This window comes from Agelaius tricolor, unplaced genomic scaffold, assembly GCF_023055355.1.
Source record: "Agelaius tricolor isolate 1412-34295 unplaced genomic scaffold, bAgeTri1.0.p SCAF_24, whole genome shotgun sequence".
Taxonomy (NCBI): domain Eukaryota; kingdom Metazoa; phylum Chordata; class Aves; order Passeriformes; family Icteridae; genus Agelaius; species Agelaius tricolor.
The window spans coordinates 9,701,989-9,729,830 of record NW_027269284.1 but is presented as its reverse complement, the minus strand read 5'-3'; the positions used below and the strand labels follow the sequence as shown (position 1 = coordinate 9,729,830).

The 27,842-nt window shown below is 39.3% G+C and overlaps 1 protein-coding gene across 1 annotated transcript; it reads left to right on the top strand.

Moving 5' to 3' along the window:
• The first annotated feature begins 597 nt into the window (after nucleotides 1–597).
• On the top strand, nucleotides 598–27,842 carry MAN2B2 (mannosidase alpha class 2B member 2). The gene is made up of 19 exons (XM_071447226.1): nucleotides 598–867; nucleotides 2,912–3,058; nucleotides 6,918–7,023; nucleotides 9,393–9,565; nucleotides 10,839–10,954; nucleotides 11,935–12,112; nucleotides 13,345–13,543; nucleotides 16,436–16,626; nucleotides 17,355–17,541; nucleotides 18,382–18,515; nucleotides 19,556–19,812; nucleotides 21,741–21,932; nucleotides 23,663–23,915; nucleotides 24,021–24,131; nucleotides 24,246–24,438; nucleotides 25,091–25,246; nucleotides 25,616–25,728; nucleotides 26,604–26,721; nucleotides 27,610–27,842. The coding sequence occupies exons 1-19, from the start codon at nucleotides 736–738 to the stop codon at nucleotides 27,702–27,704; spliced, it is 3,051 nt and encodes a 1,016-aa protein (XP_071303327.1). The 5' UTR covers nucleotides 598–735; the 3' UTR covers nucleotides 27,705–27,842.

The window sequence follows — 27,842 nt, the reverse complement described above, 5'->3', positions numbered from 1 at the left end:
AAGAATCAAGGTTTTAAAAAAAAGTTTTATCTGTTTTGGCTTTCTATATCACAATGATTCAATAGGCAGAAAGTGGTGGAACTGCTTACAAAAAAACCTCTGAGGAGACTGGACTATATTATATGACAATATTTTTTAGTTTGGGGTTGGATTTTTTCCTTTTTCACTAGAACTTTATGCACTTTAAACAGAAGTGTTTACCTTTCCAGTTCTCAGCACAGAGTCCACCTGTTCCTAGCAGTGATAAAACAAGTGACAAAACCTATTTCAATGGGATCAGAAGGTCAACCACATAAAATTTAATCCTTCTTCAATTTCAAAACTTCAGAGATGCAGACAACAATCCGTAATGAACTAGTATACCGTGAAATAAAGTGCTCGCGCTCAATTCAAAGGAATTTCCTAAAACCGAAAAGGATTTATGGGTGCCCAAGGTGCAGAACTCAGGCTGTCCCTGAGCAGCCCAGCGTTACCCAAAATCCAGCTCGGGAATTGCCAGCGAGAGCCGCTCGGGGGCTGATCAGGGGCTGCGCTTTCCGCCCCTCACCGCCGGCCTCGGCGCTCTCCCACCCCCGCAGCGCCGCTCGGGGCTGAGGCGGAGCCACCCCTCGGGCTCCGGAGCCCTCCCGCTCAGCGGAGACTCCTTCCCCTCCTTTTATTTATTTATTTATTTCGTTCTGCTCGGGGAGGCGGTGCCGCGGGACGCGGAAGTGCGGCGGGAGCGCCGCAGCAGCCATGGCGGCCCCGCGCGTCCTGCTCCTGCCGCTGCTCCCGCTCCTCGCCCTCCTGCCGCGGGCCGCCGGCGACCTGCGCGCCTTCGTGGTGGCCCACAGCCACATGGACGTCGGCTGGGTGTACACGGTGCAGGTCGGCGGGGGCGCCGCACGGCTGGGGAGGGTTCGCTGCGGCCGGGGCTGAGCCGCAGGCAGGGCTGCCTGGAGCCGCCTGACGGGGCCGGGCGCCGCCGGCTCCCGGGGCTCCCGGGGCGCGCCGCCTACGGAGGAACGCGCAAATCCTTGTCCGGTGCAGCTCCTGCCCCGAGTCTGGCCTGGGGTGTCCGCCGTCCCCTGGTGCTCGGGATCCTCCTCTGGAGGACGCATGGTTAGCGTAGGAGCCGTGCCCTTGGGCTGTGGGTTTGTGTGCGCCTGTGTTCAGCAGGATGCTCCTGATGGGGTTGTTTGTTTGTTTGTTTTTATGGAAAGTCTTAATTCTGTTTGATGGGGCTTTGATTATGTGGCAGTTTTTCGTGGTCTTTACGTTTATCTTTTTACAAAGCCAAAACCCCAGGAAAGACTTCTGTCATTCATTACTATGAATTATTTTCCTTTATGTGTGAAAGATGCTGCAGATACTTCACTCACTAGAGTGAAATGGCATTTGGCCTAACTAATAAAAAGGAGCTAGTGACTCACCCACTATCTCTGCTGGGCATGTTATTTTGTCTTCCCTTTTTAGGAAAGATTAGTGAATTTCTCCTTTAATACTTCAAAGTCATACTCAGAAATTGCATAAGAGAGCACAAAACTAAAGCTTCAAATCCTTAGTTAAAATTTCACATTGTTTCAAGTATCTAATAATCTTGATTTCCAAAAACTCTTATGAACCAATGGGAAAATAATTGTGGAAGAAATTATTTAGATAATCCAAACAGTATTTTAAGCCACTCCTCCTACAGTCAAATATTTTCCTTTTTCTAGTGGCATGGGCATTTTTACAAAGGTGTGTTTATTTTGTGGAAAGCAAGGCGCTAGGAAAAGTCAATTTCTGATTTGGATTATTACCTCATCTCCTTGTTTCAAATGGTAATTTTCATGTTGGAAATTTACCTAAACTGGAACTCTGCATTCATGTTTTACATATCATGTCCATTAGTTTTTCAGTGGGGAGAGATCTATGTGTCAGCCACTTTAGGATGTACATTTTGTGGTAGGTGTTCTTAAGTACCAGTTGTTTAAGTAGGTAAGTGTTAACTGTCCAATAACATGCAGATAACTTTGTTACAAGGAAAGACAGACATCTCAGGGAATCCTAGGATGTTGGCTGTTGTCTTTAGACATTCTCTATCCCTTTAAGATTAAGTACAAGGTGGAAGATGATCTGGTCAACAAAAGTTGTTCTGGTCGAGGTAAGTGTACAAAAAGTATCTCCTTGTGTGCACAACTTCAAAATTAACATGGTGTTGTTAATTTGATACCATTTCATAGGATATAACACCATGGTAGATTATTTGATGGGTACAGCTGTCATATTTGCATTGCAGTAAAGGTCCATAGGCCTCATTCTGGAATAGAGATGTTTTTAGGAGTGAAATAGGGTAGATGTATAAAATCTCACACTTTCTGTGTCAACAGTTGAACTCATTCTAAGATTCTTTTACCAGCTTGGTTTTACTCTATCCTAAAACATCAAACAAAATAGAGTTATTTTTCATAATAGTTCAGTTTACAGTAGATGCATCACTGCATTGTACTGGTAATGCGCAGCACAGAGTCACACTTGCTCTGAAGAAGCAATTCTGGTAATTCAGGCCGTCAAAAGAGGAGCTGGAATGGGAGAATGAAGTGTGCATGTGGGGTCCTTATGGTGCTGCAAAATACTATCAGTGATTTAAGGTGAACACTTAGGAGCAGAGTAAGCCATTCCTAGTGTGTCTGAAAGAAAGCTGATATTGGTACTGCTCTTGGGAGAAGCTACACCTTGATCTAGTCAGGTCCCCAGTCAGGAGGATGTTTTCTGAGGCAGAAGGGCCAAAGGCTGTATGTAGACAGAACTCGATCTTTCTGAGGCTACAAGGGAAGCGTGCAGCAAATGTGAGGTTTTTGATATCTCTCTTTTCAAGCCCAATGAGTGCTTAAAACAGCCCTTTTAATTTAGGTAAAACAGAATTTATTTACTTTTTCTTTTCTTTCAGGAAAGCATGCACGCTTACGCAGCGAATGTGTACACTACCGTTATAGAAGAGCTGATGAAAGGAAAACAGCGTAAATTTATTGCAGTGGAGCAGGAATTCTTTCGACTCTGGTGGGATATGGTAGCCACAGATACACAGAAACAGCAGGTAAATTGCACTGGAGCCATGCTTCCTGCTAACAAAGAATCCACACTCTTTTCAGGGGATAAATAGGGGCAAAGTACTTCACCATTTACTTTTTACCCAGGTCTGATGTAAGCTGCCTCTGAATCTAGGACTTAAAGGACTTTAAAGGCAGTTGCAAGAGGTTAAACCCCAGCTATAGATGAGAGCAGTAGGAGGTAGTAACCTTTGCACTGAAGATTTTTTACACTTTACATTTCTTGTTTCATAGCAACTTACTTATCTGGGGCCATGCTACTTTGAGATGTGGGTGAACCTGAAACAGGCTGCACCAATATCCATTAAAACATCCGCCACCTATCACTGCTCACAAGAAGGAACTTTTTGTTCTTTGCAGTCAAGTACTGCTCAAAAACCTGCCATTTGTAAGCACACATAGTGTGCAAAGTAGTGGCTGTACATTTAATGGCAGTGATTTTTTTCTAGTAACGTCATTGTGGAGTTTTATTTGTCACTTCTTCTTTCCTCTGACATGAAACAAACATGCTGAATCAAAGACTAGACTGATAGGCTAGCAGCTGGTTGTTTATTTTGGATCCTAAAACCAAAAGGTGTACAGGTGCAACTTCCCATGGGCACTTAGAACTCCACGGTCTGTTTTGTTACCAGGAGCCTATCAACAGTTCTTTACATTTCAGTTTGTTTAAAGTTCTGGATGTTTGAAGCATTGTGCAAAAACCATACCTCTTGTCTGGTGTTCTTCACATAGTTCTTCACTATTCTGAATCTTCTGTTACGTTCTGTATTCAAATAACAGCCTGTGCACAGCTGATCTTTGCAGGAGAGACTTTGCTGGGTGTCGGTAGTTTAGAATGTTTGTAAACTCTGCCCATATTCTGTAAACTCTGCCCGGTTGTAGGACAATTTTCTTGTAGATTTGTTTAATTAGAAAACTGTACTGTAAGTGGGGAAGAAAACAGCATATGAACTGCTTTGTAGAAGGACAGGGAAGTCCTCCAACTTTCAAAGGTGAGCTGATGTTATTTCAAGTAAGCTCTGCTGCTACAGGCCAAATGTAAAGTCAAGGCCCATGTTTCTAATATCTATTCCTGCTATTATGTGGAATCCAGAAGAATAATGTTATGTGGAATCCAGAAGGTCATGTTTGACCTTAGTAGTGCAAAATTAGTACCAATGATTCAGGCTTTAGTTTCTTTGCCTAATTATTTGTAATTGTTGCTTTTACGCATTGTGTAGTCAGTTCTCTAGTTACTTTATAGTTTCTTCTCTCAAAATTAAAATGTTTAGAACTAAATTCCTCTTAAACCTATGTGTCTAACTTTGAAACTCTAATACTCTAATTTGCAGATAAATGATATGTTTTTAACATTAGCAAATTGTAAGTATTGGTCCCTGAAATTAGGTCACTCTGGTTACTGCCCTGCTTTTTCCACTTGAACTCTAGCATTAATGATTTTCTGTGGTATAGGCATTCTGGTTTTAATTTTCCCTTCTTTTTTTTTCATTTAGTGGTTTGCTTGGAATACAGGATGTAATTCTAGTTTGTTTTGAAGCATCTAGGATTTAATTCTAGTGTTGTTTTGAAGCTTTGTATTGGAACTATAGCATTAAAGACTAATAAAAGGTACAGCCTGGGTGTCATAGTTGAGATGGTCACAATACAAAGCAACACACTCCATTTTCAGAAGGCTTCAAACCTGTTTTTATTCTAGCATGCATGTTTTTTATACATTCTTACAACATTCATAAATTTACACTTTACTCATTGGTCATGAAAGATAAAGAAGGTGCTTATTGGAACAGACAGTTGCAGTTTTCTCTTATTTATCCTTCTTTCTTTCTTGGTTTCTATGTCAATGACCTTGGTAGAAAATTCTTTCAGGGGTAAACATGGATCCTCTTATCAAACTTCTCTCTGGCTCACAGAGGTTGCTGTAAAACCTCTTCCACAGAAGAGAAGAGGTACAGAAGTTGGTTTTTCAATTCAGACAAGAGAATATGTAAGAGTGAAATGTACTGCAGCAGTATTCAGCTAGATGGGAACCTTGCAGTTCTTAGCACATGTTATTTACACTGAATTTTCTTGTGTGAACCATTCCTACCTCCTTACTGTGGGTTGATGTCTGCATGCTTTAACTAGAGGAAAAAAAAGATGTGTAGCCACTTCTGTCTGGTTTGTAGGCATGAGTTGATGGTAGTATGGTCCCAAGGATCACAGATACATCCTAAAACCATAGAATGCTGCTGCTGCTTATAGTACTACTGCTTCTGTTTCCTCCATTCCTCCTTCCTTTTGCCCCCTTCTGATCAGAAAAAGCGCTTCTCTTGTACAGATACTGTTTTATTTTCTTTTTTTGGGAGACAGAAGATTGGATATTACTTAAATTACTTGAATTATTTTTCTTGTTTTTCCAGCCACTCAGTGGTTCCACAAAACTTACATTAAAAAAACATTTTTGTGGCCCCAAGTTTGGATCAGAGGTATATTTTGGACATCCATCCAAGTGGGGAATAATAATTACAGATTCTTTTCATGTAGGTCAGGGCCAGTTCTGTGCTGACACCAGATATCAGTTATCTGGTCTCCCAGCATGCTAATCAGTCACCACAGTCGGCTGGAACTAATTTAGGAATGCTGAGCCCTGAAGCGTTTTCACAACATTGTGAAGGAGAGAAATGATTATAATCAAAATTGACAATCTGGCATCCTATCTGAGTAGACACTGAAGGTTCCTGGGAAAATAAACATAATAGCTCTAAAAATGGCATCCTACATGACAGATTAAAAAAAAAATGTTGAGGATTAAAATACATATTTGCATAAACTTTACTTATTGGAAGTTTGAGATATCTCTGAATTTCTGAAGTAACTAAAATAAAACCTGAAGACTCCTGATGCTTTTAGAAAGGGACATAGACTATTCCTTCCTCCCTCCAAACACCACCCCCCTCTTCATCCAGCATTTGCTGAAGGCTGTACTTGTCAGCATATCTGTTTCTAGGAGCTGAAATTAAACTCCCCCCCTCCCCCTAAGAAAAAAACAACCCAACCCTACCCCCCCCCCCAAAAAAAAAAAAAGCCACCACCAAAGTTGAGCAGGTTGTAATATACTGACATTTTTTTAACTAGGAAAAAGACCAGAAATTGAGGTTATCAGTGGGTTATTCAGGCAGGCAAACCTGTGGAATAACTATTTCTTAATAAAGCATTCTGTCTTGAGCAACTTGTCTGTGCCCCAAGGGCAAGATAGATGCATAGGGAGTGAGGAGAGATGTTTGTGGCCATGGTGTGATGGCACTGTCTGTCTGCATCCCAGAGATCTAGTTTCCAGTTAATACCCTGAGTATTACTGCTTGCCTGGGGCTCCATTGCTCCCTCATCCAGCCACCAAGTGCCTTCCCTAAGCCAAGCTGGATGCAGCAGGAGGAAGATTTTGGGAGAAGCATTAGCATCTCCTGGTTTAATCCTCCAGCTCTAGCTGCCTTGAGGCAGGATTACAGGCTGCTGCCAGAGCAGTGCCTGGTGTTCAGGCAGTATAAAAAGGCACAGTAACAGCACTACTGAAAAACACCAAAAGGTCAATGCCTACCTGGCATCCTTTGTTCCTGTTACCTGGTTTCAGTGTAAGCTGGATAAATCGGTGCACTGTGCAGCACATGGAAATCCCTCTTTTCTCTGTTACTCTCCTTTAGATAGCCTCAGTACAGACAGCCCTGTATCTCACTTTTATCTCACTTTTTCTCCTGGGTGCCTTCTTGACAAATGTTGTGTCTAGGTAATGTGCTAGCAAATGAATTGGCAGCCTTTTTGGATAAGACTGAAATGATGCTTACATTCTGTGTCTTAATTTCAATATCATAGGTCCATCAGTTGCTTCAGGAGGGACGACTGGAATTTGTCATTGGAGGGCAAGTGATGCATGATGAAGCTGTGACACTAATTGATGATCAGATTTTACAGTTGACGGGTATGCATATTTGCATTTAACTTTTATTTTTCATTGTAGTGACCTTGGAGGCTTTGTTTGGTTTTCATTTTTTCCCCTCCAAAATTGCTATTAATTTCTGACTTCTTAAGAACTAATTAAAGCATTTCTTATTTTTTACTAGCCAAAGTATTATTCGTATAAAAATTGTTGCTTAAACAAAAACCCATTAGTTTTGACATGACAGTTCTGCAGCAAAGGTTTGGTAACAAAGGTTACCAAAAGCTGGTTTGTCAGGTAGAAACTTGTTTGGAGCAGATGCCTTTTGTCTGTGTGTGTGTTTGAGAGCAAAGTTCCTGAGAAGATAGTTATGGTGAAATTGAGGGTATGAAACACTCCTCAGGAAAAGACCTGGTAGCAATTCAGAGTGCAGGGAAGTTGTATTGTTTAGGCAAGGTATTCTGCAGAAAGGGGCACAGGGAATGTCACTGAGGTCAACTAAAATGAGTTGAAAGACTTCCTTGATGAAGTAATCATCATCCCTCATTTGTAATCATCATCGTTTTCTGTTAGAAAATATTTCCAAGAGATGCACTGTTTGCCATTTTAATCTTCTAACTTTTTTATTTAACATTTGTATGTTACACCTGTCCATCTGATGTTTCAAAGACTGTTTTAGTTCATGGGTTTCTTTGCTTTGGTCAGTGCAAACAGAAACAGGATAATTGATGCCACCTCTGTGCTAGAGATGTCTGCTCTGTGCCAGGAGGGTGTAGCAGGAGGGGATGTGTTAGCACCAGCTGCCATGGCTGATGGAAGCTGTGCCAGGGCTGTGGTATTTCTACATGGGACACCAAAGGGGCAGAAAACACTTCTGTTATTTCTGCATCTGACTGCACAGCACCACTGGCCTTGTTCCTTGTCAGTGTTTATCAGGAGCTCAGGATTAGCAGCTGCTTCTGTATCTTGTACACTATGGCCAAGAGGAGGAGGAGGAGGAGATGTGAACTTTTTTCCTCTCATCTGACTTCCGTGTTCAAAGGTTGCTTTATGGGCTTTAGAGCACTGAACCTAGGACTTCTTAAATAAAATACTAAAATGATTGAAGAGTCCTTTTGTTAAACACAAACACAGCTTTTCTATACATTGTAGTTAGCTGAAAAAGACATTCTTTCTAATTTAACATTTCATTCTGTGTAAACATAATCTTTATTTTTAAAAAAGAAATTTCAATTTTGGTAATTTATTAGCCAGGAACAAAAGTATTAATGTATTTTAAAATTCTCATTTGTTTGTCCTGAACCCTCTATTCAATATGAGTACGTACAAAGAAAATTGATTATGTGGAGTTCAAGTTGAGAGGACAAAGCCAGTGCAGACATTTGTGGTCTAGATTTCATGTCTTCTATTGTCTGTCCAGAATTCCAGTGTTTTGGAGAAGCCTAGAAAACCCTGTTTCAAATATGTCTCTATCAGAATACTGAAACACATTGTGAATATTTTAGCTAGGGAAGACATTAACCATGGGAAAGATGAAGTGGGAAGAGGCCTTGCAGCCTCACTTATTCAAATGTGATATTAAAATTTGAAATAGAGTTATTCCAGAGAGGATATGATTGTATTTTCAGATAGTTCTGAGCATAATTCTGTAACTATGAAATAATGATCTGCAATTTCTTTTTCCTTTTTTTCTTTTTTTTTTAATGATGAGTATCCAAGTGCAATATACCTGAGTTCCAAATAAAATCTACTGCTTTCCTGGTAGTTTTACTTTGATTCAAATGATTTTTCTGGGTTCATGCTATTGTCTGGGCTTTCCTAGTTCGGGGCTTTCTTTCTTCAATACTCATTTCTATATTAGTAACATTAGTAACTAAATTAGTAACATTACTTGTAAATAACATCAAGTATCAAGTTCACTATTAACCTTTGTCTTTTTTAGTTTCATGTAACTGATAATCATATTCATGCTAGTTTTGTTTAGTGGATGGCTTGCTTCCCTGTCCCTTTGTCATTAATATGAGACTAAAATTTTCTGAGAATGGGTTTTATGGTTTTTAAGCAAACTTAAACTAAGCCCTAGGTTGTTGTTTTCATGCAGACTCCAACCTGGCTATTAGCCTTAACCTAATCTGTAGCTATGTACTTTTTCCAAGACCTGTTTCTAATCATAATTCCTTTTTGTTGTAATCTTTTATAATGTTAATAAGTTATACTTGGCATAACAATGTAAACATTGTCAGTATGAAACTTTTTGGTGTGAATGATTAAATTCCCAAAACTTTGAATGCTTTGGGAAACAGCAACAAGAAGCTATCTTTTAAGTGCTTACCTGTATCACAATATCCCTATTAAACTTAGGAAATTAACTTTTAGAAGTGTTCCTAACCTAAACAAATTTTGCTTTGCAGAAGGTCATGGGTTTTTGTATGAAACTTTTGGCTTCAGGCCTCAGTTTTCTTGGCATGTTGATCCTTTTGGAGCTTCAGCTACAACACCAACTCTTTTTGCTCTGGCTGGTTTCAATGCTCATCTTATTTCTCGTATTGACTATGATCTGAAGGCTGACATGCAGAAAAACAAGGTAAAAATACCCCTAGGAATGAAACCATTGCTGGTCTCTACTTACAGTAATCTAAAACATGACATTAAGATAAGAATCTCTGTCATCTGGGCAAGAAAATGTAGGTATTTCTTGTTTAAATGGGACATGCTGATTGCATGTGACGATAGTGAAACATTAAATCTGTATTATATGGTCAATTAATATCTTCATGACTTCTGGTCAGTGATAAAATGTAATCTAGCCTGAAGAAGACACAAAATGTGGGCAAATGGGCAAGTCTAAATGGACACTGAATTAAGAGAGTTTGAAGCAGAGACATCTGGGAGTTCTAGCTTTCCCTTAGGCAATCTTGTGTCTGTTGGGTTTTATGTGAGCAGGTGGGGTTTTTTTAACCTTTGGGCACAGTGTTGTCAGGCTTGGGACATTTATTTGTGCCTGTAAAATTAATGATACTAGGTCAGTTAAAGTGGCAGCTAGTCATGGTTTTGCTGAATTCAGGTTTTCTTTCCTGTTCTGCCTTCTCTTGCGCAGTGTCCCATACACAATAAATGCTTTTCATATCACTCTGTTGGACCCTGATCTGCCATCAGTTTTACTCACTACTTTAATATGAAGTGAAAATATGGGGCATTCACCACTGTGTTCTGGGCACTAGGCAGTTTTTATGAATCTTGGGTAGAACTCAAGTGTCTCTGAAGAAAACAGAATTCATGTTGAATTTAGTGAAGCCTGGACCTACCACCTTGTGTTTGCAGTGGTTTGCAGTTCTTTCTTTCTGTTAAAATCTTTTATGACCTTTTGACAATCTTTGCCCAGCTATTTTTTTTCTGGCCCTTAAGAATCTGAAGGCTTCCAAAACAGTAACATTCTACTTCAGTAGAATTTAAACATTAACATCAGTTAAACATTGATTTCCACTTACTACAGTGCAGTCAGATTACATCTGGATCTTTTCTAGCTTATAGGTGTTCAGCTTCCATTGAAACAGCTGAGGTATAAAAGCTGTGATAAACCAGGCTTATCTCTGGATTTTAATGTGCTGGCACTCTGCTGCCTCCTCTCCTGCATCAATTCTAATGGAAAGAGGCACTGATGTGGCCTCCTGTATATAGTGTGTGACCTTCCCTAGGATACCATTGGCATTGGATCTTCAGAAAAAAACACTTACAAGTATTAGAAGTGGTGGAAGGGAAGATGGGAACTCTGAAGTCTTAAGTTGTAAATGATGTATTTCTGTGAATGTCATCAAGGGTAATGGTTTCTTACCTTTTTGTTTTGTTTTGTTTTCCAGAAGCTTCAGTTTGTGTGGCAGGGCTCTCCTTCCTTATCTGCAAGACAGGAGATCTTCACCCATGTTATGGATCAGTACAGTTACTGTACTCCATCACACTTACCTTTTTCAAACAGGTCCAAAGATTTCCTAAATATGCAGAAATGTTGTTCACTTTGGAGAGTTTATGTTATTGGGGTTTAAACATTTTCTTTGACTGTTTTCTTTCAAAAGTATCCTACTGCTTTCTCCTGACCTGTGGTAGGTCCAGGAGATGTCTAGATTCTTGATCTGAATAAGAGTTATTAAGCATCCTCAGCTTTCCACCACAATAAAGAAGTTTGCTCAGTACCTAACAGTTGAATTCTCAAAAGTGGCACTTGGTACTGGCAGGCATTAAAAATACCTCTAAATATTGACAGACTTGTTTTCTTATACCAGGAGGCTTGAAACATAGGTATGGCTTTCATCTACTTAAAATACAGTGACTTACTTACAATGTCAGTCCTTATTAAAAAAAATAGAATAAAAATGTGAAACAAATTAATTACTGTAAATAGAAAATGTCCAAAGCAGGACTGGGGTTTTTTTTCTGCCTGGAAATAAAGATTTGAAAGCTCCAGGAAGCTCAGTAGGGAATTTGCTATTGCTAACTGATTTTCTATGGGAGATTTTCAGCGTTATCTTGAGCTGAGGTTGTGTCTATTGTGCCAGTATAAACTAGAGCAACAAAAAATTGCCATTAATTTTGTGAAGAAATTTGAGAACTTTTGAAAAATTTATTTTGTTTATTGGCTTATCCAGTAAAATACTCTTTGAAAATCAAGTCTACCTGGGGGAGCATCCTCATTGTTACAAAGCTTGCTGGTTTGACCTATGGTTTCTTTGTTCTATGCCAGCAAGCAGCAGGGACTTGAAAAGTTGCAGAGTGTTGAAAGAAAACTGGAGACTCTTCCCCTACCTCCACCCCCAAATAAATACTTAAACCTACATACTAGCAATGAATATAAACTGATTTTTTTGCCTCTTACTCCCATTTTATTCCAGCACCTTTTGATGTGTTTTTCGCAGTTGAGTAAATCCTGTTTACAGCTTACTGCTCTCTGCTTCAACTTAGGTCAGGATTTTTTTGGAATGGACTTGCAACTTTCCCAGATCCACCAAAAGATGGTGTTTATCCAAACATGAGTCTCCCTGTCACAGATGCCAACCTCCACCTGTATGCACAAACCATGGTGGCAAACATCAAGGAAAGAGCAGCCTGGTTCCGGACAGGGGACGTCTTGTGGCCATGGGTAAGTGCCTGGTCAGTGTTTGCTTGAGAAGAGACAGGTACACACCAGGGTGTGAGTGGATGGTTCTTGCTGCAGCAGGTACTGCAGAAATGCTGGTACAAACCACGTGACATGAAGTGTTTTTCTAATAATTGTGGTCCAAATGACTGACTAATAATGATATTTAAAATTTCCTTGTATAGCCTGCCAGTTGTCTATCAAGTCTTCCATCCTACTCAAGAAAGAAAAAATACTCAATATATTTACACCCTACTCAATGTAAAGATAACCTCTTGCATAGCTATATATTACAGCATTGCTTCCTTTTTTTACCCCTTGCTTTGTCTATTTAAATGATCTTCTTTTTTAACTGCTTAGCCCAACATAACTTAGTGTTGACAAAATTGTAGCATTATAGGAAAGTGTGTGACACTTGGGTAGACATGGTCTTTCCTAACAGATGTGTAATCATTTTCTTTTAGAGTCTTTGTATTTTAGCTAGGACCATAGGCAAGCGTATCCCAGCTTGGTCATCCAAACACTTTCTTCAGCAATATGCTGTGTTAATTACATCCTACATGTACACACAGCACTGATGTGCTCTTGCTGTTTTCAAGTCCTTAGGAAAGAATAACTTTGCCTAAACTGAATGTACAGTTTGGTTTCTAATTTTGATGGGTGCTTCTGGTCTCATAATTACCATATTAAATTATGTGCGTTCTTTATGGACTATTTCCCCACAATATCTGTTGTTACAAAGAAGAACTTTTTCTGACTGATGAGTCACTGATTTGTTTTTCTCCTGTGTTTATGACACTGTTGCTTATATTGCATTTATTATTTTTTTAGAGAGTGAGAAGTAGAATTTAACACTCTGTAGTTGTGCTATAGTGAAAATTGTGCTGGACTGAGAAATTTTTAACAGTACAAATAAACCCCTAACATCTAGATGCAAACCCACAGTTTTGCAGTAATTTAAGAAAACGTATGGGTTTCTGTGCTTGTGATAATGCTATGTAAAGAAGTAGAGAGAATATATGGTTCTAAAACTCTATGCTTTTTTATGATTTTTCCATGATTACAGACAATCTGTGCAAGTAACCCTGCCCAGTCTTGATAGTTTTGTAACTAATATCAGTTACATGGGCAGTCAAAATCAAAATAATACCCCTGGAACATAGACTAATGTTAAAAATGATCCTCCCTAATTATCTGACCAAAGTGATTTGGCTGTTCTGTGTTTGGAATTTCAGGGCTGTGACAAACAGTTCTTTAATGCATCTGTTCAGTACTCTAACATGGACCTGTTGGTGGATTATATCAACAAGCATTCTGCTGAGTTTGGAGTGTCTGTCCAGTATGCCACTGTCAGTGATTACTTCCAAGCAGTCTATAGCAGGAATCTTACATGGGAAACTCGGGACTCTCAAGACTTTCTTCCATATTCAACAGGTAATGAAGTTCACAGCTGCCTAATGTCTGCCTCAAAGGTACATATGTAAAATTTTAATAAGGCAAAAAGAGCAATAAAGAAGAAAAGTGCCTTCTGGTAAGATTTGTTTGCTCTATGAGGTGTCATCAACAGACTAGGTGATCCCAGCTTAGTTGTGTAAAAAAGATGGATGTGTGGCCAAATAGAACAATGTCTCATTTTTACTGTTTAAAAGAACTGGATTATGCATAGCTTCGACCAAAGGTGGAAAATGTGATGTGGAGTGATCTGTGAATGTCTGGGGAAGCTACAGGTAACCAAGGGACCAAGGCAATCTGAAAGCTCTTGGGGTAGTTCTGTGTTACTACACTGGAAGGGGGTTCCCACAGTGAAACAGTCAATGTTAAGGATTTGGTGTCAACACTATTGTAATTGTCAACACTAAGTAATTGTAGGAAATTTATAATCTAGCCATATGTGGCCTCAGCTCTCTTCACAGAGAGCAGCAGGCACAAGCTCTCCAAGGATTTTTCCTGGGAAAGGCAGTGAGAAGTTCAGAGAAGAAGAGAAAACAATTCTTATCTCTATTCACTGCTCCTGTTGTTTGGCACATGTGGATTGTGTTATGGACATTGTTTAGCCAAAGTGATTTGTTAATTGGACACCAGTGAATGTTGTTTTGATTCCTTGACCCATTGGGTCAAAGCTGTGTCCTGGCTGTCTCAGACAGTCTCAGGTTTTTCTTCAGCATCTCTTTAGTATTCTTTATATCTTTTTAGTATGTAATTTAGTATAGTATTAGTGTAATATAGTATAGCTTAATAAAGCAATTGTTCAGCCTTCTTAATCAGAGACAGAGCACATTATTCCCTGGCTGGGGGATCACCTGTTTCTACTATAGTCATATAGACTTGAATGCCCATTAATGCTTGTTGCATCCATCAGGAATCCGGTTGTGAGCTCCAAATCCAATCTTTTCTATAAAGCAAAGCATACTAGGTAAGGATGACCTGATCCAAACAAAATACTAATGTAGATGAACCCCTAAAGTCTCCTGTAGGAGAAAGTCTTGCCTTTTTCATTAAAGAAAAACAGTTTGAAATTCTGGGGTGGGAAAGAATTCTCTTACAACTGAAGTCTAAACAAGTAAAAATATGGTCAGAATTTCTGAAATTTTGTAATACAGTGTTACAAAATTTCTTTGCTGCTCCTTGTTGCTTGCATGCTGCACTGACTTAGCTTTTCAAGCAGAGCTGAAAAGTACTAGAAAAATACAAAAAAATTCATGCCATACCCAACATCTCTTTAATTCTTTTCCCCTTTTCCCCAATAAAGTTACCCTTTTAGACCTCATGTCAAAGTATGCAGAGAGAAGACACAGTCAATTTCTCAATTTCCAAACTCATCAGTTTATTTTATTGCCTGGTTTATTATTAAAATCCCATTGATTTCATTAGAACACCTTTCTGTATAATTGTAGCTACCACTGCTTCATCACATTTTTGGCTGTGTGCATATATTTCAGACTGTTCTGTAATGTGTCTGTTAACTTTTCAATGAATAAAAATAACCACTGTTTCCTGTGAATCATGGCATGGACTGATCCCTGACTCCCTCAACTCCCTCTAGGGATCATACCTAACAACTTACTGATAAAAGCATTGCCAGTTCTAACTGCTAATATCCTTTCACATCTGGGCTCTTTCCTTTATCTTTTGGCATAATTTGCCTGCAGGATTCAATTGCTATTAGCTTGCATAATAGCAGCACCTTCAGAGTTCCAGCTGGGTGCCCACACAGAGATGCAGTTTTTTCCCCAAATGACTTTCTGTGCCTGGCAATTGCAGTATAGATTTGAGTGCACTTTCTCCCACATGCTGTTTTGCTTCTTGATGATTAATCCTCTCTTATTCTTGCTATGCCCTTTTTTTGTGAGTCACTTATTGGGCTCAGTGTCACTTATGATATATGGAAACTCAAGTTTTAAGTCCCAGATAAGTATTTCCTTCTGCTCTGCATTCGTTGTACTGTGCTGATACATATGTGTGGTTCTTCTGCTTGTAATGTTTAAAGCTAAAACTCAATTAATTCTGTTGAAACTTCTAGCACTTTTCAGTCCAAAAATAAGTTTTTTGAGCTAAAGATCCTATTTTCTAATTGTTGCCTTTGATCTTGGGCTGATAGCAGATTATTACATTTGCATGTATGCTCTTTGGAAAACACTTTCTGCAACTTCTTTTTGGAAAACCTATATTTCACTAGTGTATTTTAAAAGAAATAGCCCCCAAAAAAGCACACACTCCCACCCCTAGGAAAGTTTTGAAGGTTTTAAACAAATAATTGTTTTCCTATTTCAGTCTGTGGGCTACTGAAACATTAACACAAACAGAATGTTGAAATACTTTCCAGTAACCACTTGAGGGCATCTTTTGATGTAGTTTGAAGTGCTGCAGTAGTCTGGAGTCATCACATCACTATTTCTACTCCAGTGTGAAGAAATAAAATTTAAGCTAAATCCCTTTGACTGAAAGGTTGAAATTTAGTGTGTGTATGAAGCAATTACCAAAGATTATAATGTATTTTATTAACAACTAATCATAATACATGGTTAAGTGAAACTTCAAAAATTCTTTTGTGCAGATCCACAAGGAAGAAATTTCCATAAACACAGGCCAACTTGGTTGCCACTGGCTTTGTATCAAGCTTGCATGTTACTAGGCCTGTAGGAGAGATGATAGTTTTTCAAAATGCATGTTCCTGGCTGAGTTTCTTTGTAGGCTTTGTGACCTTTCTACCTGATGGCTGCTGTGTAAATCCCCAGTAGGATTCATGTAAGAAGCTGAACAGTAGTAGCAGTAGGATAAATGAAGTGTTTATTTTGATGTGTATTGGATCTGTTCCACTCTAAACAGAGCCCTTCCAAGCATGGACTGGGTTTTATACTTCTCGGAGCACATTAAAAGGAGTTGCAAGGAGAGCAAGTTCACTGCTTTATGCTGGAGAATCCTTTTTCACACAGTATGTCCAGAAACACCCAGAAGGTTCTGTATGCAAATGTAAAGCCTTAAAGCAACTCCAGAGTCTTAGATGGGCAGTTTCAGAGGTAAGGACTGATTTATTTTCTACTTTGAATGAAATGGTTTATTTTCCAAATGAAAAGTTTGCATAAGCATTTCACCTGGAGTGTCTCAAAGTTGCTGTTATATTTTTGGAAATAACTTCCCTCTCTTTTGCAAGCCATAAGTAAAAATAAAGCAATTTTTCAAAAAAACTGTCTTGAAACATGACTTCAGCCCCTTAACCATGCATCATGGTTACTGGCAAATGTTTTCTTCAACCAGTGAAAGAGTATGTGGTTTCAAACTTTGCATATGAAATTCCTTTTCTTAGTGTTAGTTTTGTTATTTACAAAATTGTTCTTAAAAGTAAATAAAAACCAAAGAAAAATTGAACTAATCGAAAACTACTGATAATCTCTACTTCTGCAATTTAGAGCAGGAAGGACAAATTTGTTTCTTCAAAGTCCAACACCTAAGTGATTAGCCTTGTATCATTAACCATTTGCAGTCCTCAGTGCTTTTGCTGTCAGTAATTATTTTGTCTCCTAAGGTAATGACCAGATCTAAGTATGAAATGAAAAACCTGTCTTGTTACAGTATATTTGCTGCATTCTTGGTTTTTGTAACTTGTTTGGTTTTTGCCTCTGAATGTAGCTGTCATCTCTTATTGTTTTAAGTTGTATGTAAGAAGTTTAGTTGACTATCATGTTAACACAAATGCAAACCTGAAGTTGTCATTCTGTTGCACCTTTCAATTACTTCTAAATGCAAGGTCCAGCACCACGATGGTATAACAGGCACAGAGTCTCCCAAGGTGAAGGACATGTACATGAATAACCTGATGTATGGAATGCTCAACGTAAAGAAGCTAATGGCTTCCATAATCTTTGATATCAACAATGCAAAGAAGAATGGAGAGGTCTATTCTTCTGTTTACACTAAAGACTCAGGAGAACCAGGTACTTTTTGCACAGCTTTTCTAGTTTTCAACCTTATGAAAGCTATCATGTTTTCCTCCAAAACAATCAACATATTATGTACATTGAAGTTCTATGAACCATGGCTAGAAAATCATGTTTGCCTTCTGACACCCAGGATTTCTCAGCTGATGTTAGACAGAACTCTACCTCAGTGCATTTATTAGACCTGGCTCTCAGGTTCAGACTTCAGTGTAATACAAGGAAGAGGTGCTGCTCAGAGTAGTCACTAAGCTAACTTTACTCTGCGACAGGGCATTACATGATAAGGAGCACAGTCAGAGTCAAGAAATGTTCTTGCTGTAATGTACCGCCAGCTTGTGTAAAAAATGTAAAAGGATTTTTAAGAAGTCTGTTCTAAAGACTGTACACTCCCTTTTATCTTGACTTTGGAAACTTTTTAAACAGTCAGATGTAAGCAGTGCCGTGGGCTGTGCAGCAGACCCATTTGGATTTTTACAGGGCTGTTTTTAAATGAGGCTTCTCATTTGATCTTCTGTATAACTGATAAAGTTAATACTGCATGACAATGAGTTGTAAGCAGCTTATCTTCACTAAATGCATTTACATTCAACTCAGGTGTCTTTTTCTGAATACATGGTCTTTTTTGATTGGGCAGAGAATAGAAGAATAAAGCAGAAGAGGTTTTAATGAAGGACTGTAAAAAATTTTCGTTTTTTCAATCATGAAGTTTTACTGCAGGGTTTTATGCTGAAATTTTGTAAGATAGTTGTACCTAGACAGATTCCTTAAATACATTTTAATACTACATTTTAAAAATACATCATGTAGTGACTACAAGTTTTGTTTCTTTGCACAAAGGTGCTGCAGATGTGGACCTGTATGTGGTTGTCTATAACCCACTGGCATGGAACATCACTACCTTTGTCACAGTTTCTGTCAGCAGTGAGGCAATGAGTGTGTATGATGAGCTGGGGCGTTCTGTGCCAGCACAGGTACTTCAACTTTGTTTCTTTCTGTTACTTTTTTCTCACTTGTCAGTTTTCATTAACTGATTCTACCTCCTCTTGAAGTTGGATTTTCCTACTTGTCCTTCAAGGGTTGTTTTTGCTTGTCTGTTGTCTCAACAGAGACACTTTTTTTACTCTCTACAAGGACTTGCTGCTCTTGTGGTGTGTTTGGTTTGTCCTTTGCATGTCTGCTGTATGTGACCTGGTGCTTCTTACCTTATTTTTATTTCTGTGAAAAAACACTGTTTCAAATAAATCCTTTTATGTTGAATCATTGCCTTCCAATTGACAGCCCTGTTTGAGCAATTGACAGATTGCCTTGGGGAGGGAGAAGAAGAGAATTAAGAAATGTAGGTCTTAGATACTGGTGTCAGTCAGTTGCCATTTGATGGCTCATTCTGTCACAGCCAAGCTCCAAGACACAGCCAGCTGTTCCAGGGGAGGGAAGAAGGTGGCCTCAAGTGAGAGCTAGCACTGGCCTTTCTCAGGAGCATCTGCTGTACAGAATGCATCACCATCAGGGGCTTGATAAATCTCCAGGAATGCTTCCTGCACATAAGGCCTGAAGAGGCCTGGCACAATTCCAGATGCTCCCCTCTGTCCCTGAGATGCCAGGTAGCTCAGCAGATTCTGCCAGCTGCACAGTTTCTGTGACCTGTGGCTTACCACTGTGACCATGCATGAAGGCACATTGTAGTCAGGTACTGGGGCACAGCAGCTGTCCCTTGTTCCTATGCATGTGGTGGCATGAGACCACACTGCCTTCATCTGCAAACCATCAGTCTCTTTGGCTTGGCACGTGGTCATGCTTCACTAGAAAGGCTCAGCTTAATCCAAGTTCACCAGGCTCCCAATTAAAAGCAGCGTGGATCTACATTATAATTTAGAATTATAAGAATGGCATGTTTAAAAACTTACTAAAGTAGAAGCTAATTTTTATAATTTAGGGCTTACAACACATGAAGGTAATTGCCTTGCTAATTAATTTTCTGTAATGAAGCATTTTTGTGTGTGCTAATATACAGGTTCAAAGCTCCGTGGAGTCCCAGTCTACCTATGATCTGTATATTCTAGTTGCAATAAGTGGCCTGAGCTACAGAAAATACAGTATTAAACCCTTGGAAGGTCAGCAGCCTGCCTTTGTTGGGAGCTCAGTCAAGTACAAACGGAGAGACCTGGCTCGTGCAGGGCAGCAAAGGCAGCAGTTGTTTCCTGTGGTTAACAGCTGCTACCAGATCGTGTTTGACCAAAACACAAACCTGATGCACAGCATTACAGACAGGTGAGATTGCCTGCTTCTTTCAATAGCATTTCAGATTTTTTAAAAACAATTCATAAAAATAAGTGCAAGGATTTGTATTATGTGTCTTAATTCCAAGACTCAACAAAATGTTCTTTATGGTCTTTAAAGTTCTTTTTTATCCCTGCTTCACATGCCCTCTTTTTACAGGACACTTCAGCACTAGCACAGGCAGAATTCCATACTAGTTCTGTGATGTTGCCCTGTTTAACTTTGCAGTTGGTCTGAGATGACATATCACAGTAATAACTAGTATATCGGCAGAGTTTCAGTGTACTTTGGAACAAAATAGGGTTGTGAATGTGCATTTTTATTAAAAATTAGTAAGAAGCACATACACTATGGCTGCACAATGAGCCTTAAGTGATAAAGTAAGAGCTTACACTAAGTTGTGTTTTACAAGTCCCATATCACTCTGTGATAGAAAGCTACAAAACTCTCTGAAAGGAAACTTAACTAAGGAATTTCCATTTAATCAGGTAGGAAAAATGGAAGAATTATCAAGATTTAGATGAGATTTGAGGTTTTCAGGTGGTCTCTCTCAGCTGATGCGAATTGGCCCAATTTCTTCAGCTTCAGTGCAGTTGTGCTGCATTTTGCCTGCTCAGGATTCAGATTGTCACCTATTATATACTGATGGAATATTTGACCCCTTTTACACTGCCATGGTGATGGCTAGACCTCTTTCACCTTTGCAGTTTTGTTCATAATTCTGCCTCCTAGAGCAAGAACTTGTTGTCCAGTATCATTAAAATCAGTTTTAGAAGTATAGCTGGACCTTAACTTAAAGAGCCCTGGAGTATTTTCTCAGAGTGCCTCCAGACCATAACTGCCTCCAGATTCTATGAGAAATATAGTGTGGAAGAACAAAAATCTAAATTCAGATTCCAGTTTTTTCCATCCTGTTCTGGCAAGCAGCAAGAGCTGGAATTCAGCATGCAGGGGAAATGAAATATTCACTTTCTTCACAAGCCTTCAGACAAGCTCAAAATGCTTGAGTTTCAGAAAGTTCACACTGGGATAATGGGAAAGAATGAGGCCTCACAGGTCAGAATGAGAGGAAAGGTTGAAAGAAATTGGGATCTTCAATTGGGAAGCCCTTTACATTCAACTGCAACAGTTAGAAGTTCTAGATCCTGCCCCTGCACTGAAAGTGCCTCATAAGAGAAGTAGTGGAAAACACTTGGATATTCTCCTCAGTTATTACAAATTGTGGGTAGCTGCATTAACACGAGATAAAATGTTTAGCAATATAAATTTATATGCTAGTTTAAGTGATTTTTCCTGTTTTCACAGCAAGTTGCCAAAGGCAGAGCAGGTAGCTGAGAGCAGCATCTTAAATTGCCTTCATATGACTTTCTAAAAATTGTGATAATAAGTCATGAATAGCAAACTGTAAGCTTCAGTGGAGAGAGGAGGAGATACAGTAGGTAGTGAGTGATTGTAAATGTTGATATCCTGTTGATTTCATTGTTCCAGTGTTAGACATGAAAACTTGCATCATTCTGATTTTACCTAGCTACAAAGTTCAGTGAACCTAATTATTCATTGGAGCAGTGCAGTGTATCTCATTCCTGTGAAATGGGTAGTTTTAATCCTGGAGCAACTCTGGCATCAAAACAATGAGATAATATAGATGATGTTTAATCTTAAGATGTTTCTCTTCTACAAAAATAGAAAATTACATAGAAACTCCATTTGCTTACAAACTGACATGTATCTTAATGGGAAGCACTTTAGTTCTTTGCTGTTCTCATTTATTCAGTCTCACAAAATCAATCCACTGTGAAGAAACAGTTTTTTTGTCCTTACATTTTCTGCCTCGTTCCCGTTGCTGTTCAGCTTTGCATTTATCATGTACAAAATGTGTTTGTAAGTTATATAATTTTTACTCTTCTGTGGATTCTCAGGGAGACCAACCAGACTGTCCAGTTCACCCAGGAGTTCCTTGAGTACCATGTAAATGGAGACACAAAGAAAGGACCCATTTCAGATAATTACTTGTTTGCTCCAAATACTTCAGCTGTTCCAGTATCAAAAGCAGTGGGGTTGGAAGTGATGTCTGGAAGCTTGATGACAGAGATAAGGCAGTATTTCTACAGGTACAGCACCATTACAGCTTCACTGGAATGTCTGGATGTGTATGAGGTTACTTCTGTACAGTTACTCCTAAACAGTGAGCTCTGTGTATTTGTACTCTTTAGGCTTTAGACAAAAGAGCTATTGTACATCTGCTGAATGTGCTGCTGAGGAAGCACCTCCTGTAAATCATAGAATCATAGAATTGTTGGTATTAGAAGGACTGTAAAGATTCAGTTCCAAACCCTCTGCAGGGACACTTTCTCTAGACCAGGTTGCTCAAAGCCCCATCCAACCTTCAGGGCCAGAGCCAGAGCCTGAAGCACCTCCAGGGATGGAGCATCCACAGTTTCTCTGTGACAGTGTCTCACTACCCTCAGAGCAAGGAATTTCTTTCTAACATCTTATCTAAACCTACTCTTTTTAAGCTTAAAGCCATTTCCCCTTGTCCTATCACTACATGCCCTTGTCAAAAGTGCCTCTCCAGCTCCCCTGTAGGTCCCCTTCAGGTACTGGAAAGCTGCCCTGAGGTCTCTCCAGAGCCTTCTCTTCTCCAGGCTGAGCAATCTTAAACTGTCTTCTTAGGAGAGATGCTCCAGCCCTCTGATCTTCTTTGTAGCCCTCCTCTGGACTCATTCCAGCAGGTCCTTGTGTTTCCCACGTTGAGGGCCCCAGAGTTGGATGCAGTTCTCTGGGTGGGGTTACCTGAAAGGGAAGCAGAGGGGCAGTATGACCCCCTTGACCTGCTGGCTCTGCTGCTTTGGAGGCAGCCCAGGACAAGTTTGGGTTTCTGGGCTGTGAGCACACATTTGCCAGCTCATGTTGAGTTTCTTATTAGCCAACACCCCCAATTCCTTCTCCTCAGGGCTGCTCTCCAGCCCTTCTCTGCCCAGCCTGTTTGTGCTTGGGATTGCCCTGACACAGGTGCAGAACTTTGCACTTGGTCTTGTTGAACTTCCTGAGGTTCACATGGACCCACTTCTGAAGCACATACTGCAGCAGGAGGGAGGGAGGGATGTGGAGATTATTTAGGGTAATCCTTTGTGGTGCATTTTTTAATGCAACTTCTGTTGAGAAACTGGTTCTGTAGAACTCAATGAATATTGCAGCTAATAGCTTACATGGATGGAAATTTGTCAAAATGATACATTTTCATAACTGTGAATATCTATCTTGAAAGCAAATTAGAGAATGGAGAAATGAATCCTTTATAAGGTCACTCTGACCCTTGATGAACTAACTGTTCTCTCTGGTAAAATTATATCAGTCTAGAAACCCTTCACCCCCTTTTAAGTCTGGTTGTTTGGTTGAAGCCTTTGGCTTTGCATGGCATTGCTCAAGGATTGTAGTTGAGAAGGACCTTTGGAAAGTAGTGTGGAATTCTTGCATCAAAGTTGATGTCACCCAGATTGAAAAAATGCATGTATTCTGTACAATGTAGATATCTTTCTTAGAGAGTCATAATAATTTTTAAATTTGTTGTTAATTTTGAGAAAAACAGAACCTTTGTAATGAAATGAAGAATCCTACTTACACTTGTAATGTGAAGGAAACTTACAGGATATCACCTACTCTGGTTGAATATCTGTATATTTGAAAGTTAAATTGAAATTAAAAATAATTGTGCATGAAATAAATAGAAAATGGGCAAGAAAGTTGTTTGTGTAGGATGACATGAGGGCCTTGCAAGTTTTTTCATAACCAGTCAAGTGCTCCACCTTATAAACTCTGCATCCTTCCTCTCATTTTATAGCAATGTTACTTCCCAGGACTATATTTATGCAGTGTACACCAGGCTGTATTCAGTACCAGAAGGTTACGATGGGAAGCTGCTCTGCCGTAGGATAGAGCAAGAATACAGCGTTGGGCCTTTGGAATTCAATCGGGAAGCAATTCTAAGAACAAGCACAAGTCTGAACACCAGACAACTTCTCTACACTGACAACAATGGGTATCAGATGCAGAAAAGACCATTCAAGGCATATGTGAATAACACAGTGGCTCGGGTAGGCACTAAGGTGTAATCCAAAGTCAGCTGTGTCTTATCTTTGCTCTCTGGTACTGTTTCCTGTGTTAATATTATCTCTGCATGGTTTGCTGTGTGCTTGCAGAACTATTACCCTATGGTCCAGACTGCCTACATAGAAGATGACACCACAAGGCTGATGCTGCTTGCAGAAAGAGCTCATGGTGTGTCAAGTCAAGGGAATGGACAAGTTGAGGTAAAGTTTGAATTTGTATTTCTTTTTCTAGCTGGGAATACTTTCATGGCTGCTGATAATGTAAGTAAAGCCTGATGGCTGATTCCTGTTGTGACATTTACCTTCCCAATACAGGTGATGCTACACAGGAGACTGTGGAACAACCTTGAGTGGGACCTGAGTAACAATCTCACTTTGAATGACTCTTCAGTGGTTCGCCCTGTAATCTGGCTTATTTTAGGAAGCAAGGCTGTCACCAACACTTTGTATCGGACAAGTGGCCTGGCATTGGAGCATAGGCCAGTAGTGATGTTTGGAGCATTATCAGGTAATCATTCAGTCCCCTGTGCTACCTTTAGCATCTGAATGGCTTGTTTATGTTGCTTTGATTTATGCTGTTGAGTTTTTAAATGCAGGCTTCAAGCAAACAAAGTTAGTATGTGGTGAGTTAGGAGACAGATTTAGAGCCTGATAATTACTTAGCATTAATTTCAAACATGGATGTTGTCCAAGTATATGTAATGTTTCTCTTGTTATATAATTATCTCTACTTTGAGAGGAAAATAAATTTTAAAGCATCTAATGAGAACAAAATGTTCACACAGGGAATTAGTGCAAAGTAGGTAGTGCACCATATATCAGCTTCCTGGATGCTGAGTCCTTAATGACCATTTTTGAGTTATTCTTTTAAAAATATTTGTTCACCTTATCAACTAAAACTGAAGCCTGGTATTGAAATAGCAATTTCAAACTGAAGTGAAATTTGTTTTATGGAAAGCTCTGCTACACTTTTCTAGCAGTTAAAATCATGCTGCTTTCTGCTTAGTATCTTGGAAGGCCTTGGAGGAGAAGGCATATCATCTATTTCGCCTCTGCCTTGGCAGAATAAACAAAAAGCCCTTTACCCTTCCACAGTGCCCTAGCCAGGCTTGTGTGTGTGATGGCTGTTTAATGTTTGTTTTGTTTTATTTTGCATAAAGGAGGAGATAAACCAAAACTACCCCGACAACTTCAGCAGAATTCAGTCCATGACTTGCCTGTAACTCTGCCACCTAATCTTCATCTCCAGACCCTGAGCATTCCAGGGTGGAGGTACAGCTCTAATCATGTAGAGCAGGTCCACAGCATCCACATGGGTAGGTGCCTTCCAAAAGGTGGCTGGATTTTACACCTAAATAGGCTGGCTTTCTTTTTTTTTCTCTCTTCTGTGGCTAGTATTTTGATTTATTTAAAGCATTAAATTCCTCAATCAAGGAAGTTAATTGTGCTGTATTATTTCTCTGCCCAAGTAGTAAAATATTTCTCCTGCATGAGTTTGTTATGCCTGTTGGTAACATTCCTGTCAAAGTGGGAGGTGGGTATTTCCTGATATTAGTCCTCTTGCCAATTTTAAAAAAGAGGAACTAAGGTCAAATCATGGGAGTTTAAAGTTTAAAAAATTAAAGTTTAAGACTTGGGTTTAATTTTAAAGTAGGAAAATATATGCATTTTGATTTCTTTTGAAGGTGAACAGCAGCAAGGTGATCCAGATTTCAGTCGTGTCCTGCTAAGAATTAGACACTTGTATGAAGTTGGAGAGGATCCTGTGCTGTCTCAGCCTGTGATAGTAGATCTAAAGGTAAATGTAACCTTTCTAAAGGTAAATGTAACCCACCAAGTAAGTTGTTTTTATTCCAGAGAGAAATGGTTCTGGAATGCCACATCCCGTGTACAATGAAGTACACAAAAGATGGATATAAATGTATTAGTAGAACTTGACCTCAGAGGGAAGTGAGCCTTTTTTTTCTTACTTGGCTTTGCAACACAGAAGCCATCGCTTCAGATGAAGTTGCCATAGGCACAGCATGAAGATCTGCTAAATATGGGTAGGACTGGTTCTGCTGAGCTGTTGGTAGTGTAACACTTCCTGCAGTACCTTAACCAGTGCAGAGAGTAGGATTCTGTTTTGTTGTTTCTTTAGTTATTGAAAATTGTTGAATATTGAAAACCTATAATTAATGAATCTTGGACAGGGTTAAAGGAAAACTTTTTTTTCTCTACAGTTTATTTCTGTGAGTTGTTCAATCTTTGTCACTTCCATCATGTACTCACTTTTTTTCAGTTTCATGTTTATTTGATCTTTCCTATGGAAATAGATTACTTTATACTCCATGGCAGCAGTTTATTATTTTGATTGTCATGACAGAAACATGGGGAACAATGTGTAGAATTCTCTGTTTCAGTAAAAAGGAGAGTGTGAGTTTCAGCCCTTTTAATAGACTCTGTACTGCAATGCAGAGGAAGCTTTCAGCACCTCAGCTTCTTGGTGTGAAGCCTGGCCAATCTGTATTTGCCCTTGTGCTGCACGACCTTGCAGATTTTCAAAGTCTCTACTCCAATTACAGGCCAATGCTAGAGTTGAAAATTCTCTCTGGTCTTACTGTGTGCTAGGCTGGTGAGTTGATACTCTTGTCTATGAGGCCTCCTTTGATTTCTGGTGTTCTCTTTACTCAGTCTTTGCTACAGGGAGTGGGATCAGTGGTGGCAGTGGAGGAGCGATCCCTCACAGGCACCTGGGATGTGAACACTTTGGAGCGCTGGAAATGGAAGACTGCGCAATATCCAGGCAAAAGTAGGTGGAATAAGGTGGCTGGTGTCCATTGGACTGTTGAAGCTTGATGATTAGTCTAGTTAAAAATATTTTTTAAAATTGCAAGATTAGAAATGCATTATTGTTTTGTATGACAGACCTGGTACCTGTCACAGCCTGCAGGTAGGAACATTTAGCTCAGATTCCCTGCAAGTACCAGACTGTTGTATTTATCTGATAGCTTGTTTTACCTAGAACTGTTAAAAAGCTTGGAATCTTTCTGGAGTTTTCTTTGTCCAGATAGAAGTGGCTACTTTATGAATTCACACTTGTGACATAGATTGATTTTGTCAGGTGCTGATGAGTTGTGTTTATCTAAGTTGAAGCCTGTGCTGCAGAAAAACTCATAGCTGCAGTTAAAAAACTCTGCTGTAATCAGCTTAAAGGACTCTATGGATGTGATTCAAGTTAGGGCTGACACTCAGATCCAATGCTGTGGGTGACCTCATTTTATTTCTCATTCCAGTTAGTTGCTTGGACAATGTTCTTACTGTCACTTACATACATATTGTGCCCTGTAAAAAGCTTGCAGAGGTTTTGGAATGGGCTGGGTGAGAGTTTAGAGCTCAATTTGACCTGCAGCTCCAAGCTTTTTATTCATGATGAAGAAGAGGTGCACGACTGTAAAATGAAGAGTCATTTCACAATTTCTGTGTGAGCCACGTGTTTGAAAACAAGAGAAATTGTTGTATATTTTAATATTATGAATGGGTACATCTTGGGCTCCATACTACTTTGAGTTTTAGGGAGGAGAATCTGCTCAAATACTAGCTTTTAGGGAAGGGATGAGTTAAAACTGATGTGATAGAACAACATGTCCATTTGAGTAAAGCTGCTTTAATAAATAACCAATGCTTTTGTGTTTTACAGGGTTCTTCAACAGCACAGAGACCTCAGAAGACTTTACAGTAACTGTTCACCCAAAGGAAATAAGGACTTTCTTTGTATACTTTCAGGTTCAATAATGTTTGATGATGTATTTCAGGTGAATATGTAATATCTTTGAAGTTTTGTTTCAAGATACAAGTGATAATCTTGAAAAACATCCTACTGCTGTTAATGAAAGAAAAATTAATTTTGGAATAAACTTTGAATTTAATTGA